At 37.6% G+C, this 19,839-nt stretch overlaps 1 protein-coding gene across 1 annotated transcript in view; it reads left to right on the top strand.

Moving 5' to 3' along the window:
• Positions 1-11,712, top strand: part of LOC139138368 (uncharacterized) — a 51,109-nt gene extending 39,397 nt beyond the window's left edge. Inside the window, exons 2-4 of the mRNA XM_070706709.1 lie at positions 3,906-6,751; positions 7,606-7,750; positions 8,354-11,712. Coding sequence (XP_070562810.1) covers positions 3,935-6,751; positions 7,606-7,750; positions 8,354-8,538 — 3,147 coding nt within the window. The 5' untranslated portion in view covers positions 3,906-3,934 and the 3' untranslated portion in view covers positions 8,539-11,712. The remainder of the gene's footprint in view (positions 1-3,905; positions 6,752-7,605; positions 7,751-8,353) is intronic.
• The last annotated feature ends 8,127 nt before the right edge of the window (positions 11,713-19,839 follow it).

Genomic DNA, 19,839 nt, shown 5'->3' with positions numbered 1-19,839 from the left:
TACAAATGGATATGTGTGCAATAAATTAGATTTTAGAATTTCACCGAAATGTAGATTCACTATACATGGTAGCTACGAAAAAACTATGAATAATTTTTTTCCAATACAAAACTATTTAAATCTGTGTATTTATTGACGTTTGATAATTCATTTCAAAGCTCTTAGTTAGACTAGGATGGTTAAAGATGATATGTGTGCAAGAAATTGGATTTTGGAATTTCACAGAAATGTTGATTCACTATACAGTGGAGTCTATGAGAAAACTATGAATAATATTTTTACAACGCTTAACTAAATTACTTTGTGTTTTTATAGGTGTTTGATAATTGATACAAATGTACATGATTCAAATAGGGTATTTGAAAGTTAATATGTTGACAACAATTCTGATATAAGAATTTCGCCAAAAAGTATAATTTCACTTTTCGTGGTACTGTAGTCTACATGTCACTGGTAAATAATGTTCCTGACAAAACTTGATATATCTCTAATATGTAAGTAAAAGGAATTGCTCATTGCGCTCAGTGAGCCCGATTTACAATAAGACAAGAATAGAGTTGCCAAGTCAAGATGTTCATGTGACAGATAATTATACACTTGTTCAAATTTACAGTGAAATGACTTCAGAGAATCTCCCAGAATACTTCTGAACACTCAAACTGCATTTTAACGGGACGGATACTTATGAGCTGTTTGAAAAATACATGACCTTCCCCGCTGCAGCTTTCAAATTTAAGGTGACCCCTCATAGATTTCGCCAACCCAACCCCGGGCGTAATAACTGAACGCTCCCTAACGCAGCCGTAAATCTTCGCCGTTGCAGACCCGTTGCCAACTGTTCTGACACGTTTTTTACGTCGGTGTTGATCAAAATACCGATGTCGACACCGTTCTAGAGGCCCGCGTCAGAAAGCAGTTATACATTAGTGGTGTATCAAAAAGTGTTTATATAAAAGTGTGGTAGTTTACTAATCTGTAGATGAAGTCATGAATCACAACGTTTACAGTTCACGCAGAGACAAACACAAGGGTGATCTTGCAAAGTGTAGCATTATATATTCACCACCCACATCTTTATGGTCATATTTTTAAACATGCTTTATACATAGAGACATACCTTATTAGTATGTCGTTACAGCTTTTCGAAACTCCTGGTTCAAATGGGACAAAACGGCACAATCAAAACACGACTTTGTTTAATCCAATATCTACAGTAAGAACAGGCTTGAGAGTATACATATTTCACACGTTGATTTCTATTAGAACTGTGATAAATCCTCTAGTCTTTCTTCACACTTGTGATGAATGCCTGTACAAAGGGGAGCTAGGTACTGAAAAGCTTGACATAAATAATTGCTGTGCCAGTCATTTTTTTGAAGTAGAAATAGCTGGGTCAAAGGATCATGATCGACGATCAAGTGAATATGCAGACCCGTTGATTATTAGAAATACTATGTAATGGTTCTTTATTACCTGAGATGTGGGATTGTCCGAATTAACATCAGGTATAGGTGGCATATGCAAACCCACATGCAAACTGTACTCTTCAAACCAAGATGAGTAGCAATGCTCAACTATTTGACAAAAGTTGTTTGACTAATAAATTAATGCATTTAAGCAATATTCAACAAAGGAAAGAAGAGCTAGATATATACGTGGTTTCTTTTGCCCAGAGTTTAATATCAGAAAAGGGTACGTGAATACGTACATATCCCAGGATAATAAAGTCAATCTCTAATTCGGAAGAATCATAGAAACAGAAAAATACTGTCTCTGTCTGTATCTTTGGTAACGATATTGAACGGGCGGAAGCATATTTCGTCTAATCAGTATCACACAATAGCGCAGATATCCTCTCTGAAATAACTCAATGAAAACTCGTAAAGTTGATAATTGTCTATACCAATGCGTACAAGTTGATTTCACGTCAGGGGACCCCTGTGCTTATTCAGCTTTAATTGAATAAATAGAAAGCTTAAAGTTAAGCAAATTTTGTATTGTTTATTTTTATATTGCTGGTGTAATCGCAAAATCCAAAACTCCACTTCCATCCGGACATAAGATATACAAACGACAGCTTAAACAGGTAATCACTGTAATCAAGAAAATGTAGTCAGTTCATGATATTTATAGAGAGAAGGGGCAAGGAGCCTCTAACGTCCATGCGCCTGCGTGTGGGGAAACAAATAAAAGCTTAGAGGGCGAAAGAAATATACAGTAATACAGTATTGAAAGAACAACTAACAAGTTGAAAGTAAGATGCGCCCCGAAGACAGTATTCTGAATCTCAAATTTTCCGATCTACCACTTGTGAGGACTAATTTTAAAACTCTTGAAGCAAGTAAGATCTTTACTGTTTTTTTGGGTTTTTTTTGAAACCCGACTTCAGAAAGAGATGACACTACTCTTGATTATATTCTTGATTTGGTAAGAGAATGTTGAAAGTTATATTGAATTTTACCTTACCATTACCATTACCACTGTCTTTTACCTTGTAGGCGTAAACTACCTTGAATCGATATTGCGTTACTCCATACCCATTAATCCTCTTTCTCCTAAGTTGTATTTATCTCTATGGTTTGTCTGCTGAGCCTGTTAGACAGAGGATTAATTTGAACGTCTGAGAGTAACGACATTTGTATATCATGTGAAGACCGCACTTACTATGACAAAATTATGCTTGCGACATCAGCGGCTATATGGTCTCTAATTTCTTGAAAGTTATTGCAATGGTAGGACCTGTCGCATTTTTCCTCATCGTTCTAAGTGGAAATCATCACATATTCTATTTTATGTTTATTTTTACTTTACTTTTATATTTACATTTTGATCTCGCTTTAAGGTAGTGTGCGCCTGGAAAGTAAAAGACTTAAACTTTCGCTCAAATTTTCCTCAATGAATCTTTCAACTTTTCACTTTTTATAAATCAAGATTGAAAATAGGGGAGTCACCGGGCAAATATTGATTTTAGAGAAAACACTCAAGATTTATCACCCATATTTGAAATTCAAAATGGCCGCCACCCCGGTTTACTCTGCATAGGAAAATAAACTTTAATGTTTTCAAAAAACAAAGACGGTGAAAGTTTTTCTTACTCAAAGAGCTTAAAAATGTACCCCACAAGTGGTAGATCAGACAAGAATTGAGCAGGTTTAAGAGTCAAAATATCTGTCCCCGAGGAGCATTCTACCTTAAGCAAGACCCAGGTTTGATTGTATTTCTGTGGAGAGAAAAGCCACCAAATAATGGTACCGTTATACCTAACATGTTATTGCCTTGTTTCATTCAATCGTTGTAGTGTAAAAGAAAAAAAACTCATATTATTACAGAGAACGCCACATTAACCCGTGAAGCCATTTTGCAAAATGCCTTGTAAAACAGAGAGTCATTTGGCCAGATTATAAGTAAATTGGCGGTCTACTTCAGTGGTCTGGTACAGCGATAGTAATACGAAAAGTCAGCAGGAAGCCCAACTCTGGCCATAAAGTTGATACTGATACTACAGGCTGCGTAAACATCGCACAGTGGTACAAACCATTTCTCTCATGGTGTATCTTAGAAAATAAACTAAATCGAATGAAGAATAATTCACAATTGACACCGATTGAGATTAGCCGCTGATTTTAGTGTTTGCAATTGCTCTACCCAACCAGTGAAGTTGATCGACAATTTATTTGTTATCTGGCCAAATGACTCCCTGTCTTACTAGGCATTTTGCTAAATGGCTTGACGTATTAATGTGGTGTTCTCTGTAATGAAAAAGTGGCCAAACGTTTCAGTCTCGTGTCATATTGAAACCTTAGTACGATTTAGTCCATTTAAAGATGTCCCAGTAGCTGCTTTTGATTTGATGCAATGATTGATATTGTTTATTATTTGTTTGTTTGTTTGTTTGCCCGATCCAGATAAAGCAACTTTGTGTACCTGAGCAAGCATGGCAAGTCACTTTCAGAGATGGTTGTCGGGATTTTCGACGTATCGCAGCTACAATCTTGGGGTTCTCTGTGACGATGAAGAGATCAAGCAAACGTATATAGAAACTGGAAGACGAGGCAAGTTTCCATTCAACAGAAGCAAAGTCATGTTTTTAGGTGACGCTCGTGTCGGAAAGACAAGCCTCCGACGTGCGTTGACGGGAGAGAGGTTTCAGAAAAACGAAGCAAGCACTGAAGGAGTTGAAACGAGAATGTACGAAGCAGTGGAAGTAGATAAAACATGGCGTACGTGTAAAGATAACAGCCATACTGATTTTGAATTTGTGTCTGCGTGGTTTGCCGCCCTAATAAGTACTAGTAGCAATAGGCAAAGAGGGGAAAGCACAGTTGGTAACGAATACTGTAGAGATGTCATGTACGTAATCAGGTTTCTCCTCCAAGTTCAGCTATTGTGCATCGTACCGCTTTGTTATATCTTTAGCTATGGGTTTGCTCCATTTGAGTGGTTTGTATTTCTAGGAATGTACATCGCTGGGCTTGATTTTGTTACCGAGGCCTATCGCTTTGGCTCGGATGTTGCTGTCTTGTTTCTTATAGAAAATTACATCCGCTGTTACTTTACTGTTGACGCAGTTTTTCTATTTTTCAAGACGCTTGCTTCAAATAACACTGTTCTAAATTATTTCACCTATTTCATGTTCTTTCTCAGTATCGGGTATGTATTGGGAGTCCTTTGTGGTTGCGGCTTACGAAGTGGACTGGCATTTGGCATATGCTTGCTCCATCCACCCATGTGGTGTTCATCTCAAGACCAGACGTTCGAATTAGATTTTACAAAAGTCGTATCATCGTATACCGGAACAGTAGAAATTTTCCTTAGCTATGTAATAGGACTGATTCTTGTACGCTCCTGGACGCTCTTACTTGGACGATTACCATTAAAACCTAAAACTGATTTAACGTTTTTGACGTTAAGTGTACTTACAATGAGTGCCGTGCTGTCAATAACAATCTCTGAACCAAACGTTCCCATCTCTTTACTGGCTAGTATCGTGTTAGTTTTCGGAAAAAGTACAGGCACATTCATTGGAAGAGAAATCGATGCAAAGTTGAATATGGGGTATTTTACTTATAAATGTACTGGAACATTAATAGGTTTACTCATGGGTTATTTCATGGGCTGGACATTTCTACTTCCAAGCAACTTCTCACCTGCTTTTCTGGTTTTCCTCATGTCAATTTTAACTCATCCCTTGGTTGAAATGTATGGGTTTTGGAAAGTAAATTCTCAATCATTACCAATTAAGAAAATCAGGGATGCTTTCAAGGCCTTGAGAGGAGGCTCACAGAATCTCCCGACGAGGTTAAGCCTTTGGGATTTCGCAGGTGATAAACTGTATCACTGTACTCACCATGTATTTCTCGCCAGCCATGCTATCTATCTTCTAGTGTTTAATCTCGAAGAGGCGGTGCACAATAAAACTAGACAACTTAACCGGATTCTTTTTTGGTTACACTCGATTTCAAGCCATGCAAAAGATAGAGATTCTGTCATCTTCCTTGTTGGAACGCACAGAGACAGCGTTGGACTGTCAGATCAAGAAGACATTGATACGTACCTACGTGAAAACCTCTACGACAACTTTTGTCGCTGTTTGGTAGTGAACTCTGACACACGTCTGGTGTTCATGGTGGAAAATTCAGCACAAAAGGATACTGAAATACCAAAAATTAAAAAACGAATCAGTTCAAAAATTCTGGAAGCTGACTATATGACGAGGGAGTTTCCTATTAAATACTTAAACTTCTACAAACAGATACTTAGTAAGAGGAAAGAAAGCACCATCTCATCCTATAATGATGTGGGAAAGGTTGTGTCAAGAGAATGCGGAATTATGAATGATGATGATTTTCGAGAGCTTCTCAGTTTCTTCCACTGCGCTGGGGAGATAATATACCAACCTGATGACCCAGTGCTCGAACAATACGTTGTGTTTGACCCGCAGCTCCTCGTTGACATTATGAAAGTACTGGTGAATATTCCAGCCCGTGATAAAAGATCGCAAGATGTTGCAGAATACTGGCTGAAGTTGGAACAAGAAGGAATTCTCCACAGTTCTCTTATCGATCACATAGTGAATCATTTCAGTGTGCCAAAGGACGCCATCATTCGATTGCTAACTGCCTATGACCTAATATGCCCCATAGATCAGCAGCCAACAGGAACCACGGATGAACTGTTCAGCGTACCTTATCTAATGCCACGTTATTCAAGAATGATAAAGGAAGCTTCAGGTACTGCGATGGAAGATTGGTGGATATCTAGTGAAGATGAAGAGACGTATTACTTTGACTTCGGCTATTTGCGACCCGACGCTGTTTTTACTCGACTTTTGGCACGGTGTTTAGGGGATCGACTGGACGATCAGTCAAGCACGCGACAGGTATTCTATGACGTTGGCCAGTTTGCTTTCGACTTAGACATACATGTCAAACTCGAACTTCTGAATCACTTACCTGAGCAGAATCTGATAAAGGTAACAGTGCAGAGATCAAGCGATACAGACTCAAAATTGCTCATAACAAGGCTGATAGAGCACGTACAAGCCATCAAACGGCGAGACTTTAAACATCTGAAGTACACATTTGGTGTGTTGTGTCCTGCTAGGTATCACAGAAATCACAGACTCCAGGGAAAATTCCATATTGTGAAATTGGCAAGTCAACTAGATTGTCGTTTGCGTAAAACTGAACCCTTTAACTTTCTCTGTGAAGGACAATGTCACGTGGTGGAGGTTTTCAAGAGCAGTAATACCGTAAGTGATCAGGTTAGACCATTAACACATAACACACCACGTCCTGAAATGCCAGCTTCCATACTACCTCATGGAATTTGGAAAAAATTATCTTGAAACCTATCATGTGCCTGATAAAAATGCAAGTTTCAGGGCTTCTTGGGTACTTAAACATTCAGATCTTATTGGCTTCTAAATTATGATGAACTTTTATAGGTATATATCAAAATCCTTAAATGTGTGAGGTGAGATACGGTATTGACTCTGTCCCGTCTTTAATAGCCATTATGATGACATTTGTATTGCATCTGCCATGAAATAAATAAACCGCAGTACAAAAAGTAAAAAAGCGATCAGTCTCTCTTGACTGATTCGCCCAAACGTGCAAAAATATGCATAGAATGTGTATAAAGTATTTTTGAATAACCTTTTCAGCGATTTCGTATACATGTGTACGTCCCCCTCAACCAATGTACGGAAAATAGTGTTTATGTATCAACAAACAGTCTTAGAACCATTAAATATTTATAAATTTATGATTCATTTATCTACACACTTACGCACTGCGACGCTTTTAAGTAAGTCACACACACATGCATACAAACAAATATATATCATATATGCATACATAAATATATATATAAATATATAAATATATATATATATATATATATATATATATATATATATATATATCGAACAGTTATCATTGCATGTCATTTTATCTGATTATAACACTTACATACTATCATCAAATACGTTGAAAAATCAAGACAATGCAGAAGAATAAATGCTTCACTTATGGAAACATCAAAAGCGGTCTACAATGACATTCTTATTATTTTAGGATTCTTCTTATTTTCATCCGTTTTCAGACTACGAGCAGGACACATCACACGGCTACCAAAATGATGCAACTGGACGGACGGGTCGCTGACATGCCACCAACGCTTCATAGGAAAATTTGTGATAAATTGAATGTGCAAGGTGTGCTTGGTCGTGACTGGAGAGATATAGCTTGTAAGACATTTGTAAATTATCAATATAATCCTGTAATATGTTTGCCCCATTAAATAATCATATTGAAAACGAACTGTACAACACAAAACACACTGGGTCGGTTTTCCAGTTTTCTTACTGTTTACGTTTTTTGGATAACCCTTATGCCTGTCACATAAATTAAGAGAGCACCGCACATACATACATACATACATACATACATACATACATACATACATGCATATTTGACTTGGCAATTTACTTGAAATATAATTTTATGTACATACAAACATGCATGCATGCATGTATGCATGAAGACAGGCATGCATTCATTTTATGGATAGATGCTTGTTTGTGTAAATGTAGAGCTATATTTCAAGTAAATTACCACATGAGATGTGTAACAGGTTTCCCTTTAATTTCGCCATCTCTGCATTATGTAAGTTATTACCCAATGTATTTTCATAGACTATACTGGTTCCATTTTTGCGAGCTTTACAAAGGCCTATGGAGCTCAACTTAGTACCCTTCAAAATCGTTTGTGATCCAGCCTTTCTGCCCTTATTATGATCTGGAATTGATCTGGAATAACATTTCTCTTTTCCATCCACTTGCCTGATCCAGCTGAAATAGGCTGTTCGATTGAAGATGTTCAACTGTTCTCCAATAGCGAAAATCCTTGTGGTGAAGTGTTGTACTACTGGTCGACATTGTACCCCGTAACCATCAGAGAGTTTGTGGAAGTTCTTCAACGCCTGCCCAGAGCAGACATCGTTTCACTCATAGAGGACCATATCGTTTCATCGTAGGGATACTACTAGACTCATTGCCTCCAGGGGATCGTTACTCAGTCGGTGACAACAGTCATATTTTTTGCTGTATGAAACTTTAAAGGATAAGTACTATTCGTTCATTTACCGTGTCAATCAGCTGACAAACAACACAAAAAGAAACAAGTGAGGCTTAGAGTGTTTCACGTTAACCAACGAGCAACTGTCACAAACTGATCATGACCTGTAAACAAAGCTGACACTAGTATAGATTATTCCAAAGTGAATCTTTTATTATTCCATAGGACATCAACTCGGATATGGGCATTTTTTGTTTTTGCCCATGATTACAACTTCAAGTTCGACCTTGTGCATTATCTGCACGAGCAATGTCGATGAAGATCACAGTACGAAACGTTTAATGTCACAACTTCGAACGATTGACGATCTATCTTCTCAGAGAAGAGGGGTCTGTAAACAGGAAGAAATTTTCATTATCTGCAATTATGCTGTATTCATGTTTGATGGGATGTCAATGAAATCAAAACACACAAGTTTTGATAATCTACTAAAGGGACAGATTGTGTCACTTTCAGTCGAGAATTATTATTATTATTATTATTATTATTATTATTAGACTTAATTTAAACTCGATAGACTGTTGAGCCGAAGGCTCTTCTCACACAGTATCGAGATGCAAGAAATATACAATATGTACATTAAAGAATATAAAAAACAGAACAGAGAAAAACAAAACATTAAGACAGCAAGAAACAGACGACAAAATATTAAAAAAAATGCCAAAAATGGCTTAAGAATTACATTTTGCCCAAAAGATGAGACTTACATTTCGTTTTAAAAGAGTGAAGAGTAGAGCAAAATTTGACATCTGCTGGTAAACTATTCCATATTTTGACACCGCTATACGTACAAATTTGAGTTTTGTGTCTTGGAATATATAATTCATTTCTGTCTACAGATCTTGTACTACGACTGTGGACGTTCTGGACACTTCTAAAAACATTCAAATATTTAGGAGCTAAATTATTTTTTACTTTGTACATCAAGACTGATTCATTAAAAACAATCCTTTCTCTAAATGGTAACCAGTTTAAAACGTCGAATAAATTACGACTAGGAGTGCTAAAATCTGAGTCTATAAGTACTCTGGCTACAGCTTTCTGTAGTCTTTCAACACGAAGTAAAAGTTTGTTGGAACAATGACCCCATATGTTAGAAAAATAGTCAAAATGGGGTAATATAAAACAATTGTAAAATATCATCTTAGCTCTCTGAGTTAAAAAGGGACGAATACGTTTCAGATGCAGCAATTCAAAGGCTACCTTACTACGAACTGAATTTACTTGCTTTTCCCAATTTAGGGTGTCGTCAATGGTTACACCCAACAATTTTTCATGGGTTACACAATCGAGCTGATCATTGCCACACATAACATTGATGTGATTTTTCGTTCTGGCTTTCTTCTGCGTTGTACTAATGACAATAACCTTAGTTTTCTGTGAATTAACACACATGCAATTTTGATCGCACCACCGTGTGATCAGATTCATATCTCTGCTCAGCTTGGTTTCAATTTCGTTAATTTTGGGACTGATCACCTGAGCTGCTGTGTCATCAGCATACATATACATATCAGAATTTTCAGAAGCCAGAGGGAGGTCATTTATAAAAAGTAGGAACAACAGGGGCCCTAAAATAGATCCCTGCGGTACACCTGTACTGACAGGAAGAGAATCACTCAGGGTTCCATTGAAGGACACCAACTGAGTTCTGTTTGCGGGGTATGAAGTGAAAAAGCCCATTGTCTGCTCTGAACAACCATAAAGTCTGAGTTTCTTAAGTAAAGTACCATGATGAACTAGGTCAAAGGCCTTTCTAAAATCAACGAGTAAAACATCTATTAGATTTCCACTATCGATTGCCTGGTACCATGAGTGGGAATGTTAGTCAAAGCTGTTTGACAAGAGTGAAACGTACGAAAACCGGATTGTTTATCTGACAGTAAATTGTGAAATGAAAGAAAATTATAAAAATGACTATGTACATGTCTTTCTAACAATTTTGACAGAACAGGAAGGACTGAAATAGATCTGTAATTTGAGATGTTATCTTTGATACCCTTTTTGAACAGAGGAGTTACTTTAGCGGACTTCCATTGACTTGGAAAAGTACTTGTTGTGATTACATAATTAAAAAGAGCTGTGAGACTCGGTGTGATTTGACCTGCGCCAATTTTCAAAAATCTTGAACTGATGCCGTCTAAACCAGTGGATTTGTTACAATTTAAATTCATAAGATATTTCAAAATGTCTGAATCTTTTGGCAATGGTATATTGAATTTTGCATCATCCGGAAGGTGTTTTGTTATAAAATTTGTCAATTTGTTTAGAAGGTCATCGTTGTTGTTTGCTTGTTTTATGTATTGTGAAGCTACATTTGTGAAAATGTTGTTAAAAGTGTCAGCAATGTCTTTATTATCAGAAATTTCATTACCTTCTCTGATAAGAAATGTAGGATTCTGTGACTGTGAGCGTGGAACGAGATGTTTGAAAACTTTCCAAAAATCGTTTGAGCAGTTATTCAACATACCATTGTAAAAATCACGTTTAGCTGCCCTGATTAAACCTGTGACTTTATTTCTCCATTTCTTCTATAATTCAAATGATTTATTTTGTTTGTGATTATCTCTAATCTTGATTGAGAGTTCAATATCCTCATTCCACCATTCTGGAATTTTTGGATATTTTACACGTTTTTCTTTGATTGGTGCATGTTTGTTCACAACACCTAGAAATAACTTATTCCATGTGTCTAACATATCAGTTATATTATCAGAACTGCTGACAATTGACCATGGAACTTCTGCAAGATCTCTACAAAATGTTTCCGACTCAAATTTCTTTGTACATCTGTATTTAATTGTGTGTTTGCCTTTACCAATAGATTTGCTTGAAGTTTGTCTAATAATATAAGCAGGGAAGTGATCGCTTAATCCAATACACGCTACGCCAGTATGAATTATCTTTTCAGGGTCTGTCGTCAAAATATGATCAATACAAGTACTAGAATTATTCATCACCCTTGTGGGTGAGTTTATCATATTTACCAACCCAAATGAACTACAAATTGATGTCCATTCTTTACAATTTCTACTTTCAGTTAAGATGTCTACGTTAAAGTCACCCACGATAATTATTTCAAAATTTTCGCTGATCACTCGGTCCAACGTAGATTCAAAAGTAGTAAACCATGCGGCGGTGGAATCTGGAGGCCTGTATATGGTACCGAGGAGGAATGGTTTTGAGTTTGTGAAGTTGAGTTGTATCCATAGATCTTCGATGCCACTGGTTTGAAGGTCAGGCCTCTCTATATATTTCAGGGTTGACGATAAGTACATCGCAACACCACCGGCGGATTAAGTGTGCCGATCTCTTCTGATAAGAGTATAACCGTATAACAATTAATGGCAATATTCTCCCGGAAAATGTAATGCAGTAGAAAATGCAGTCTCCGTTGATAAGCTAATATCTGTGTACATTTTGTCAAAAGATGTCAAAAAATTAAAACACCTTGTTAAGCTTGTTAGGGTTGTATGGAGTGATATAATATGAAAAAATCATAGTGTAGTATTAAGTTTCGAACTTTCCTACTGATCCTTCAAGGAAACAAATATTTTTAACAGAAAGAATGGTATAGTCGTTGGAATCGAGTTGTTCTTTTTAATTTCTCTACAAATGCAAGCTTGAGAAAGAACGTTATAGATCCAGATTAATCAGAATTTATATGTTTATCTACTTCTAAAAATAAAAATCGTTTCCAATGTGAGAGGAACAGCATTATTGAAGAGCAGTTCGGCAAATCGGCAAGATTTATGCTGTATCGTTGTCTTTTGCCAATACCTGACACATATAATTTTGTAATTTATGAAGTAATCCAGGAGGTAGATATTATATGATCTCGAATATTTGTCAGTTGCCTGCATTTATGAGCGTTTGTATGCTTTTCAATGCATTTCTCGCGGGTTTGAATTTTTCCCACGGTCTATATAAGAGGTATCACTTACATTAGGGGTTCTTCCGCGACGTTTTCAGAACATGTAACATAATATGTTTAGTCTATGTATTCTTTTTATAATTTTTAATTAAAAATAAACAAAAAGAGCTTGCAGTCGATTGTCGAATATTGCTTCAGTCTGAATCACAAGAGTTACGAAAGTGTATCGATAAGATATTTCAGAAAAGAATGCTGATACAAAAGAAACGCCATTCTCTTAATTGACATTTAATTGCAGTCAAAACAAAGTTTACAAAATTGAGACAGCTTAAACAATGATATTACTGTGATACAGCGTCTTGAAAACATCGAACAGTCTCCCTATTTCTTTTATGTTAACCTAGTGTGCTTTAAATTGCAAATAAATGATTTACTTTCTCCATCATAAACAATGAAACTCTTGAAGTAAAGTCGAATCTCTATTTTCAAACCTACTTAAATAAATGAATCTGTTGGCGACCTACAATAAATTTGATGCAAATCGTTAAAGAAGATAAAGTAATCACAACTTGAACAATATTATTCAAAAACAGATGATATCATCTCCATAAGGTGCATTTTAGCTCTATATTGTCACACTTTATATCTTTAATATATACTAGGAATATTTCAAAGCAATTATAGACAGTAATGGGGTCTCCTCGCCGAACTCCCGGTGAAAGAACACACTAAACAGACTGAGTACGTGTTCCATTGTTCATTTCACAACAAGGAAAATCGGAATGCAGACATTTTATCCAACATCCAGACCTTTGACCGAATTCAAAGTACATCTGTTTCAATTGTCAAACACTTATGAAGGCACAGGTTAAGTTAGTTATGTATTGTATTGTAAAAAAAAATATAGTTTTCTTATAGACTTCAATGTATAGTGAGTGATTCAACCTTTTCGATGAGATTCCAAAGTCACATTTCTTGCACACGTATACACTTGTAACCACTCTATTATAATGAAGGACAATTATGTAAGTAATCCAAGGTCTATATATGCACAGATATTGCAAGTTTTATATAGGTAAAAATTATTCACAGCTTTTTTTTCACAGACTCCCGTGTATTGTGTATAGCCAATTCGGTGAAATTCAAAAAATCAAATTTCATGCACACGTATTCATTTGTTAACAAGAGCATTTATATCAATGAACAAACATCTGTGAAAATACAAATATTGTAATTTTTATAATTAAAAAAATATTCACAGCTTTGTTATAGATTGCCATGTATAGTATATAAAATCTTTTGGTGAGCAAAAGACATTTGTGAAATTTCATGACACTTCAAAATGCTTTGTGGTTACAGGTGACCCGCCTTCGAGGGGGATTTGAACGCATTGTTAGTTCGTTAGGGGGCATTTGAAACACAAACCTTTGATTGGATTTTTCTGTCTATAGTAAATTTCTTCAATTTTGGCCAAATCGTCCGGTTTAATCTTTTGTTGCGAAATAGTCAAGATGCAAAATAAACAAACACTCAACACCTGTAGTTAATGAGACACGTGAAAGTAGGTCGAACATCATCCAAGGTCATTTACATTTGGACAAACGAGTCTGGTATAATAGTGATCAACACCAACACCAACAAAACCTAAAACCTCTAGCGCTTGTAATTACTGAGTTATGTGATACTAGGTCATGGGTCATTTAGGATCATCTCAAAAATTTGTCAAGAAATTTTGATGCCATATTAATCCATTCGGTGAGTTGGATTTAATGAAGACGATTGTATGTATGGTTTTGGTAAGTTTTTCTAAAATAGCTGCCAAAGCGATGGACCGATTTGAACACTTTTACAAACTTGATACCACTCCAACTGATAATGACCTCACAAATTTCAATTCAAATGGTCTATCGGTTCTGTAGAAGAAGATTTGTCTGAATTTAACTGAATAGTTTAAAAATCAATATGGCAGCCAAGGTCGCGCGACTGCTCCCACTTTTAGCTGACTTAGTAGAAGTAATCGATACAACAACATTTTGAAGTGGTTTAGCTCTGTATTTTGAGAAAATGCCAAAATATCAAACTAAACATCGACAGCAGATGGGAGTTAAGTGCACTATTGCGGGCGTAATAGTGAAAAAGCTAAGCCAATGCCAATCTGATTAAAATAACATGTCGAGTACGGCGACGTCTATACTTACGCCGTATTCTCTTGCAGTCGCCTGTAGTGAGACGCGACAGCAAGAGAATACCGCGTAAGTATAGACGTCGCCTTACTCTACATCTGATTTTAATCAGATTGAGCAAATACACCCTTCGTGTTAATTTTACACATGCTTCCTTGAAAGGTCAGCTAAGGTCTGGTGATATCCAGTACTCGACGCCTGCCAACAAAGTGATTAACAAATATTTCAGGCGCTTGAAGGTAGGCACACTATTTCTTAAAATGCTGCCGGTGTACAGTCGTGTGTATCGAGTTTTTCTAACTCTTATACACCCAATGCACTTGCACTTGCTATCCTTATTGAGAGTCCAGGTTGAAACATCGCCCTTTTGATATAACTAGTCTGCACAAATGAACAAAGACTCTTCATAAAGCAACTGGTCTATATCCATTTCCTCGTAGGAAGAATGGGCTAGGGCTATCATATTGAAAAAGCACTCTACGAAGGTACAGATCGCGAAAGGATGTTAGAATCGATGAGATGACTTTCGAACCACAATAGATTTTATCTCTTGGGGAAGGTTAGACTGGATACGTTGGGCTATGTTTGATTCGCAAATCATGTCGAAGTACCGGGGTTTTACATATCAACACATGCTTTATAAGTGAAATATGTATAACGATGAAATGTCCAGTTATTATGGCCACCTTGGGCAAGCAGTTCCAGATTGACTCATCTGATATTTGAAAACCAGAGGGGTTTAATGTATTTTTTACAAAACACAGAGGGGTAAGTTGCTTATGAAAACCAATCTCTTCTTGTTTTGGTGTACAAAAAATTTTCAGGATACAGAAGTGATTTCCTGCACATTATTTTCCTGAATAATTGCATCACAATAATGCCTGTCTTATTAACACATTGCCATAGCCATTCGACAAAGTTTGTCTTGTCCTGTCAGGCTTTAGCGTAGGTAAATTTAGCCGCTTGTGTTATTTTTGTAAACATTCAGTTTATGCTGTGCAGTAGCTTTTTTGTTGATATCTTACCATTATTCCAGCAGCAGATGAATAAATACCCTGGGAAATATTAACATAGAAATATGAATGAAAGATGTTTTAACTTTGCTTTCTATTGTCAGTTGTCAGCCCGTAGATTATGGCTGTTCATACTTCATTATCTGCTTAAATTATACGAATAAGAAACCGCGGTACGCCTGTGAGAAACCAAACCTCGCGATTCGTCGGTTTGCCTCTCCATTTCTGAATTCTGTGTTGACAGACCTTGGTTTTAGAGGTGTATAGAGCAAATCTCCACGTCCATAGATGACTCCGTGATGTGTGTTCAGCTAGTGCATGGTCACTTTTACTGCTTACATTATCTTCATCTTTTATTTGCAATTTGGATTTCTGTGCCGTTTCATTGTATTCAGTCTAGACCTAAATGCACGGCCAATCTTTCTCATGTTTAATCGTACAATTGAAACCAGCTCAGTCTCATCTTGGAAGTAACACATTAACTTATTTGCCTTTCATGAACAACCTCCATGTCAAGAATCAATTTTGAACAGGTTGAACAGTCAACAGATATAGCCTACTCCCGCCACTGTATGTAGCGTCAGTGAACTCCCTTCCTGCAGTTCTTTTACTGGTTCTATGATGCAGTGCGCGCCAGATTATACAAAGCATACGTTACGCATTAATCTTTATCATATACCTACATTCACGTGCCTGTGTAAAGCTATGGGAGAAAGCGCCCTCAGATTCGTGCATTTTTTTTACGTATCACGCCCCGTCCCGCTGCCCCAAAATATGGGCAATCGCAAAAGCCGTATCAGGGCCGTAAAGCTTATTACGGCCCTGATACGACTTTTGCGGCCCGAGGTCGTACGGCGGAAGGGCCCGAGCGTGCAAGGGCCCGTACGCCGTACGACCAAGGACCGCAAAAGCCGTATTAGGGCCGTAAAGGTATTATCATATACCTTATGGAATGATTAATATGTAGTATACATAATATTCAACATTGTTTAGGAGATAAAAATGCGTGCGATATAAAATAATTATCGTCATTTGTGTCAGTTTTTCATAAGGGAGCATTCGTTATTTACGGGGAGGGGGGCGGTGGAATTTGAGCGACAAATGAAACGTAAAAAGCGACCCCCCTCCAAATCAAATTTCTAAAATTTGACCCCCCTCAATTCATCAATTGTAAAATGTGAAACACCCCCCCCCCCCATGAAAAAAAATTTCATCAGATTTGATTCATTAACCCTTCGCACCCTGCGGCCCCAGGCTGAAAAGTTTTCTCACATACTAGAGAATCAACATTTTTGGTGAAATGCCAAAATCAAATTTTTTGCACACACATGAACTTGTAATCGCTCTAGTCTAATCAAGTACACTAATATCAATAATCAAGAGTACATAAATACACAGATTTACCTAGTTTTATATTGGAAAAAAATTATTCATAGTTTCCATATAGACAAGATAGTGAATCAACATTTCGGTGACATTTCAAAATCAAGTTTCTTGCACAAACATCCACTTGTTACCACCCTAGTCTAATCAAGTAAATTAATATCAATAATCAAGCGTACACAAATACACAGATTTTACTAGTTTTGTAATGGAAAAAAATTATTCATAGTTTCCTCTGACAAGATAGTGAAATAACAATTCGGTGAAATTCCAAAATCAAATTTCTTGCTCACACATGCACTGGCAACTACCCTAGTCTTATCAAGTACATTAATATCAATAATCAAGAGTCTATAAATACACAGATTTAGCTAGTTTTGTATTTAAAAGAAATTATTCATAGCTTTTCATAGATTATGTATGGAGGACCTGTGTATTTTCTATTTTGCCTGGGAGCTCTTGTGTGTTATCACTGTATACCTAGGGAGTCCAAGACGGGAACTTTCCAGAGAGTGTTGTACGTTGCATGCTGCACTGGCACTGGAAGGTTGAGTGTCAGCGTGTGCTTTTTAAGTCAGATATTTCTCTATTTTGAGTCTTACTAAAGTCAGCAGATATGTAAAGAAACCGGTGAGTGGCAGAGATCGAATTTTATGCGGATCGGACTGTTTATTTAAACCCTACGCCATCCTCTACTTTAGTCGATGGAATGAACATTGCTCACACAAGTGAAAGCCGTGCCGTATATTTGCAATATACGCACTGCACGCTAAGATGATAATATCACCACAAGTTGAAAGCTGATCTTTCTGCAGCAAATTATGTGTTAACTGTGAACTTTATTCCGTTTATGAGTTCAGTCAAATGTCTGAGATTGTCATGAGAACATTATTTATGATCGTTCCACTGAACTTTTGTCGATGCGCGGAGTTAGCAGAGGAAGACTTCAGACCGGAAGTAAACAAAAGATCTAAGATGGCTGCTCCCGTGGTAGCTGAGCTGGACGCTGCTTAGCAGTGAATTGCGTGTGTTGTCGCCGACTTTCATGTGCAGACATTACAGGGGACTTACAATTGTGCTCATCATCGAACATTAGTTAAAGTCGCGTGTGAACTATTTGTGTTTCCCAGCCGCGTGGTCAAGTCTAAGGTACCTCTGCGGTAACGTTAAGTTTTCCATAGAAATTGTTAAGCATTTAGAAAGGGTTTGAACAGAGTTTTGTTCTGAAAGTGTGTTCAACTCCTGCCGTCAGGAGGTCGATCAGTACGGTTACTGTTACCATGGACTAATATTTATAGTTTTGAAGTACGGTTTTACTATTTTATATGTAGACCCCGATATTTGACACAATATAGTAATATACAGAAGTTGTTTGTTACATTATATGACTGTGTGTTATTGGTTCCTCATTTCATGCCCCATGCTGTGTAGCCCTGCGTACAGGTGTGTGCACGTGTGTTCCCAGCATTATATGGCCTCTACCAAAGCCCTGCAATGGTCTTTGAACAGACTTGAGGTCTCTGCGGCCTGGATCTGGACCGCAATGAAGATTAAAGGGTCTTTTTGGCCGAAATTCTGCTCTATTGGGGCAAAATCCTTTCCCTGCCTACCTTTACCTCCTAACCAATCCCAGAAAAGATGCGATCGACTTCTCCTAACGTCCAAAACCGCTCATTTTCTGAAACATAACATACTCGACAAGTTGTTTACCCATGGAGATCCCCATTTTGAATCTCGCTGCAGAGACCCGAGTTATCTCCTCAGACCGTTGCAGGGCTGTGGTGGAGGCCGTATACGCCAGGAACACACAGACCTGCACTCAGGGCTACATGCTCTGTTGCTGCTCTAGAGAGGTTAACGCCAGTCTCGGACTTGTTGGCCCTGCTAGAGTAATAAATTTGGCTGAGCTTCGGTCAGTTATTATTCTGCCGTCTCGAAACATCGGTTACACAAGCAACATTTCGGTGTAATTCCAAAGTCAATTTTGTTTTCCATAACTCAGTACAAACCTTTGTAAAATTTGACCCCCCTTCAATCATTGATTGTAAAATTTAACCCCCCCCCTAAAAAGCGGTTTTGTAAAAGTCAACCCCCCTGATTTCCACCAACCCCCCCTTCCCCGTAAATAACGAATGCTCCCTAAATACGATGACCGCTTCCCGTCGCGGATTGACATACATAATGACGTCATTTGTTTACCTGCAGAATTCCAGAACGCGCAAAGCAACATCCGTACAATTACGTGACCAACAGAGATCCAGGCTGAAATTTAGGTGTTAGAAGGACAAAAGCGTGATCTCAGTTTCTTGTAATTTATGCTGAACAGGCACACACTTAGTATACACAGGATTTCACTAGAATTTAGAAATAAACGCCGATATCCCCTGCGCTGCTCCACTGTCACCACGCGCATCTACGATCTGAGCGAGCAGACGTTTTCCTAATCTCGCGCTGGCTTTGTGTACGAATGGAACGTTTGCGGATAGCAACGCGCGTAGTAACCAGAATCGAGATAGTTCAGAAATGCTCGCGATTGCCCATATTTGGGCACCGGGCCGGGGCGTGATACGTAAAAAAATGCACGGATCTGAGGGTGCTTTCTTCCATAGCTTTACACTGGCACGTGAATGTAGGTATATGATAAAGAACTTTTTAGCCGTAGGGTACACGCAGGGTTCGTTACTCCACAATCACTGATGATCCAGAACCGTCCCGGGAGAATCGTACATCATATCGTGGAGGTGATT

Source organism: Ptychodera flava, chromosome 8 (genome assembly GCF_041260155.1).
Source record: "Ptychodera flava strain L36383 chromosome 8, AS_Pfla_20210202, whole genome shotgun sequence".
Taxonomy (NCBI): domain Eukaryota; kingdom Metazoa; phylum Hemichordata; class Enteropneusta; family Ptychoderidae; genus Ptychodera; species Ptychodera flava.
The sequence above is the reverse complement of the archived record's forward strand: the minus strand, read 5'-3'. Positions and strand labels throughout refer to the sequence as shown.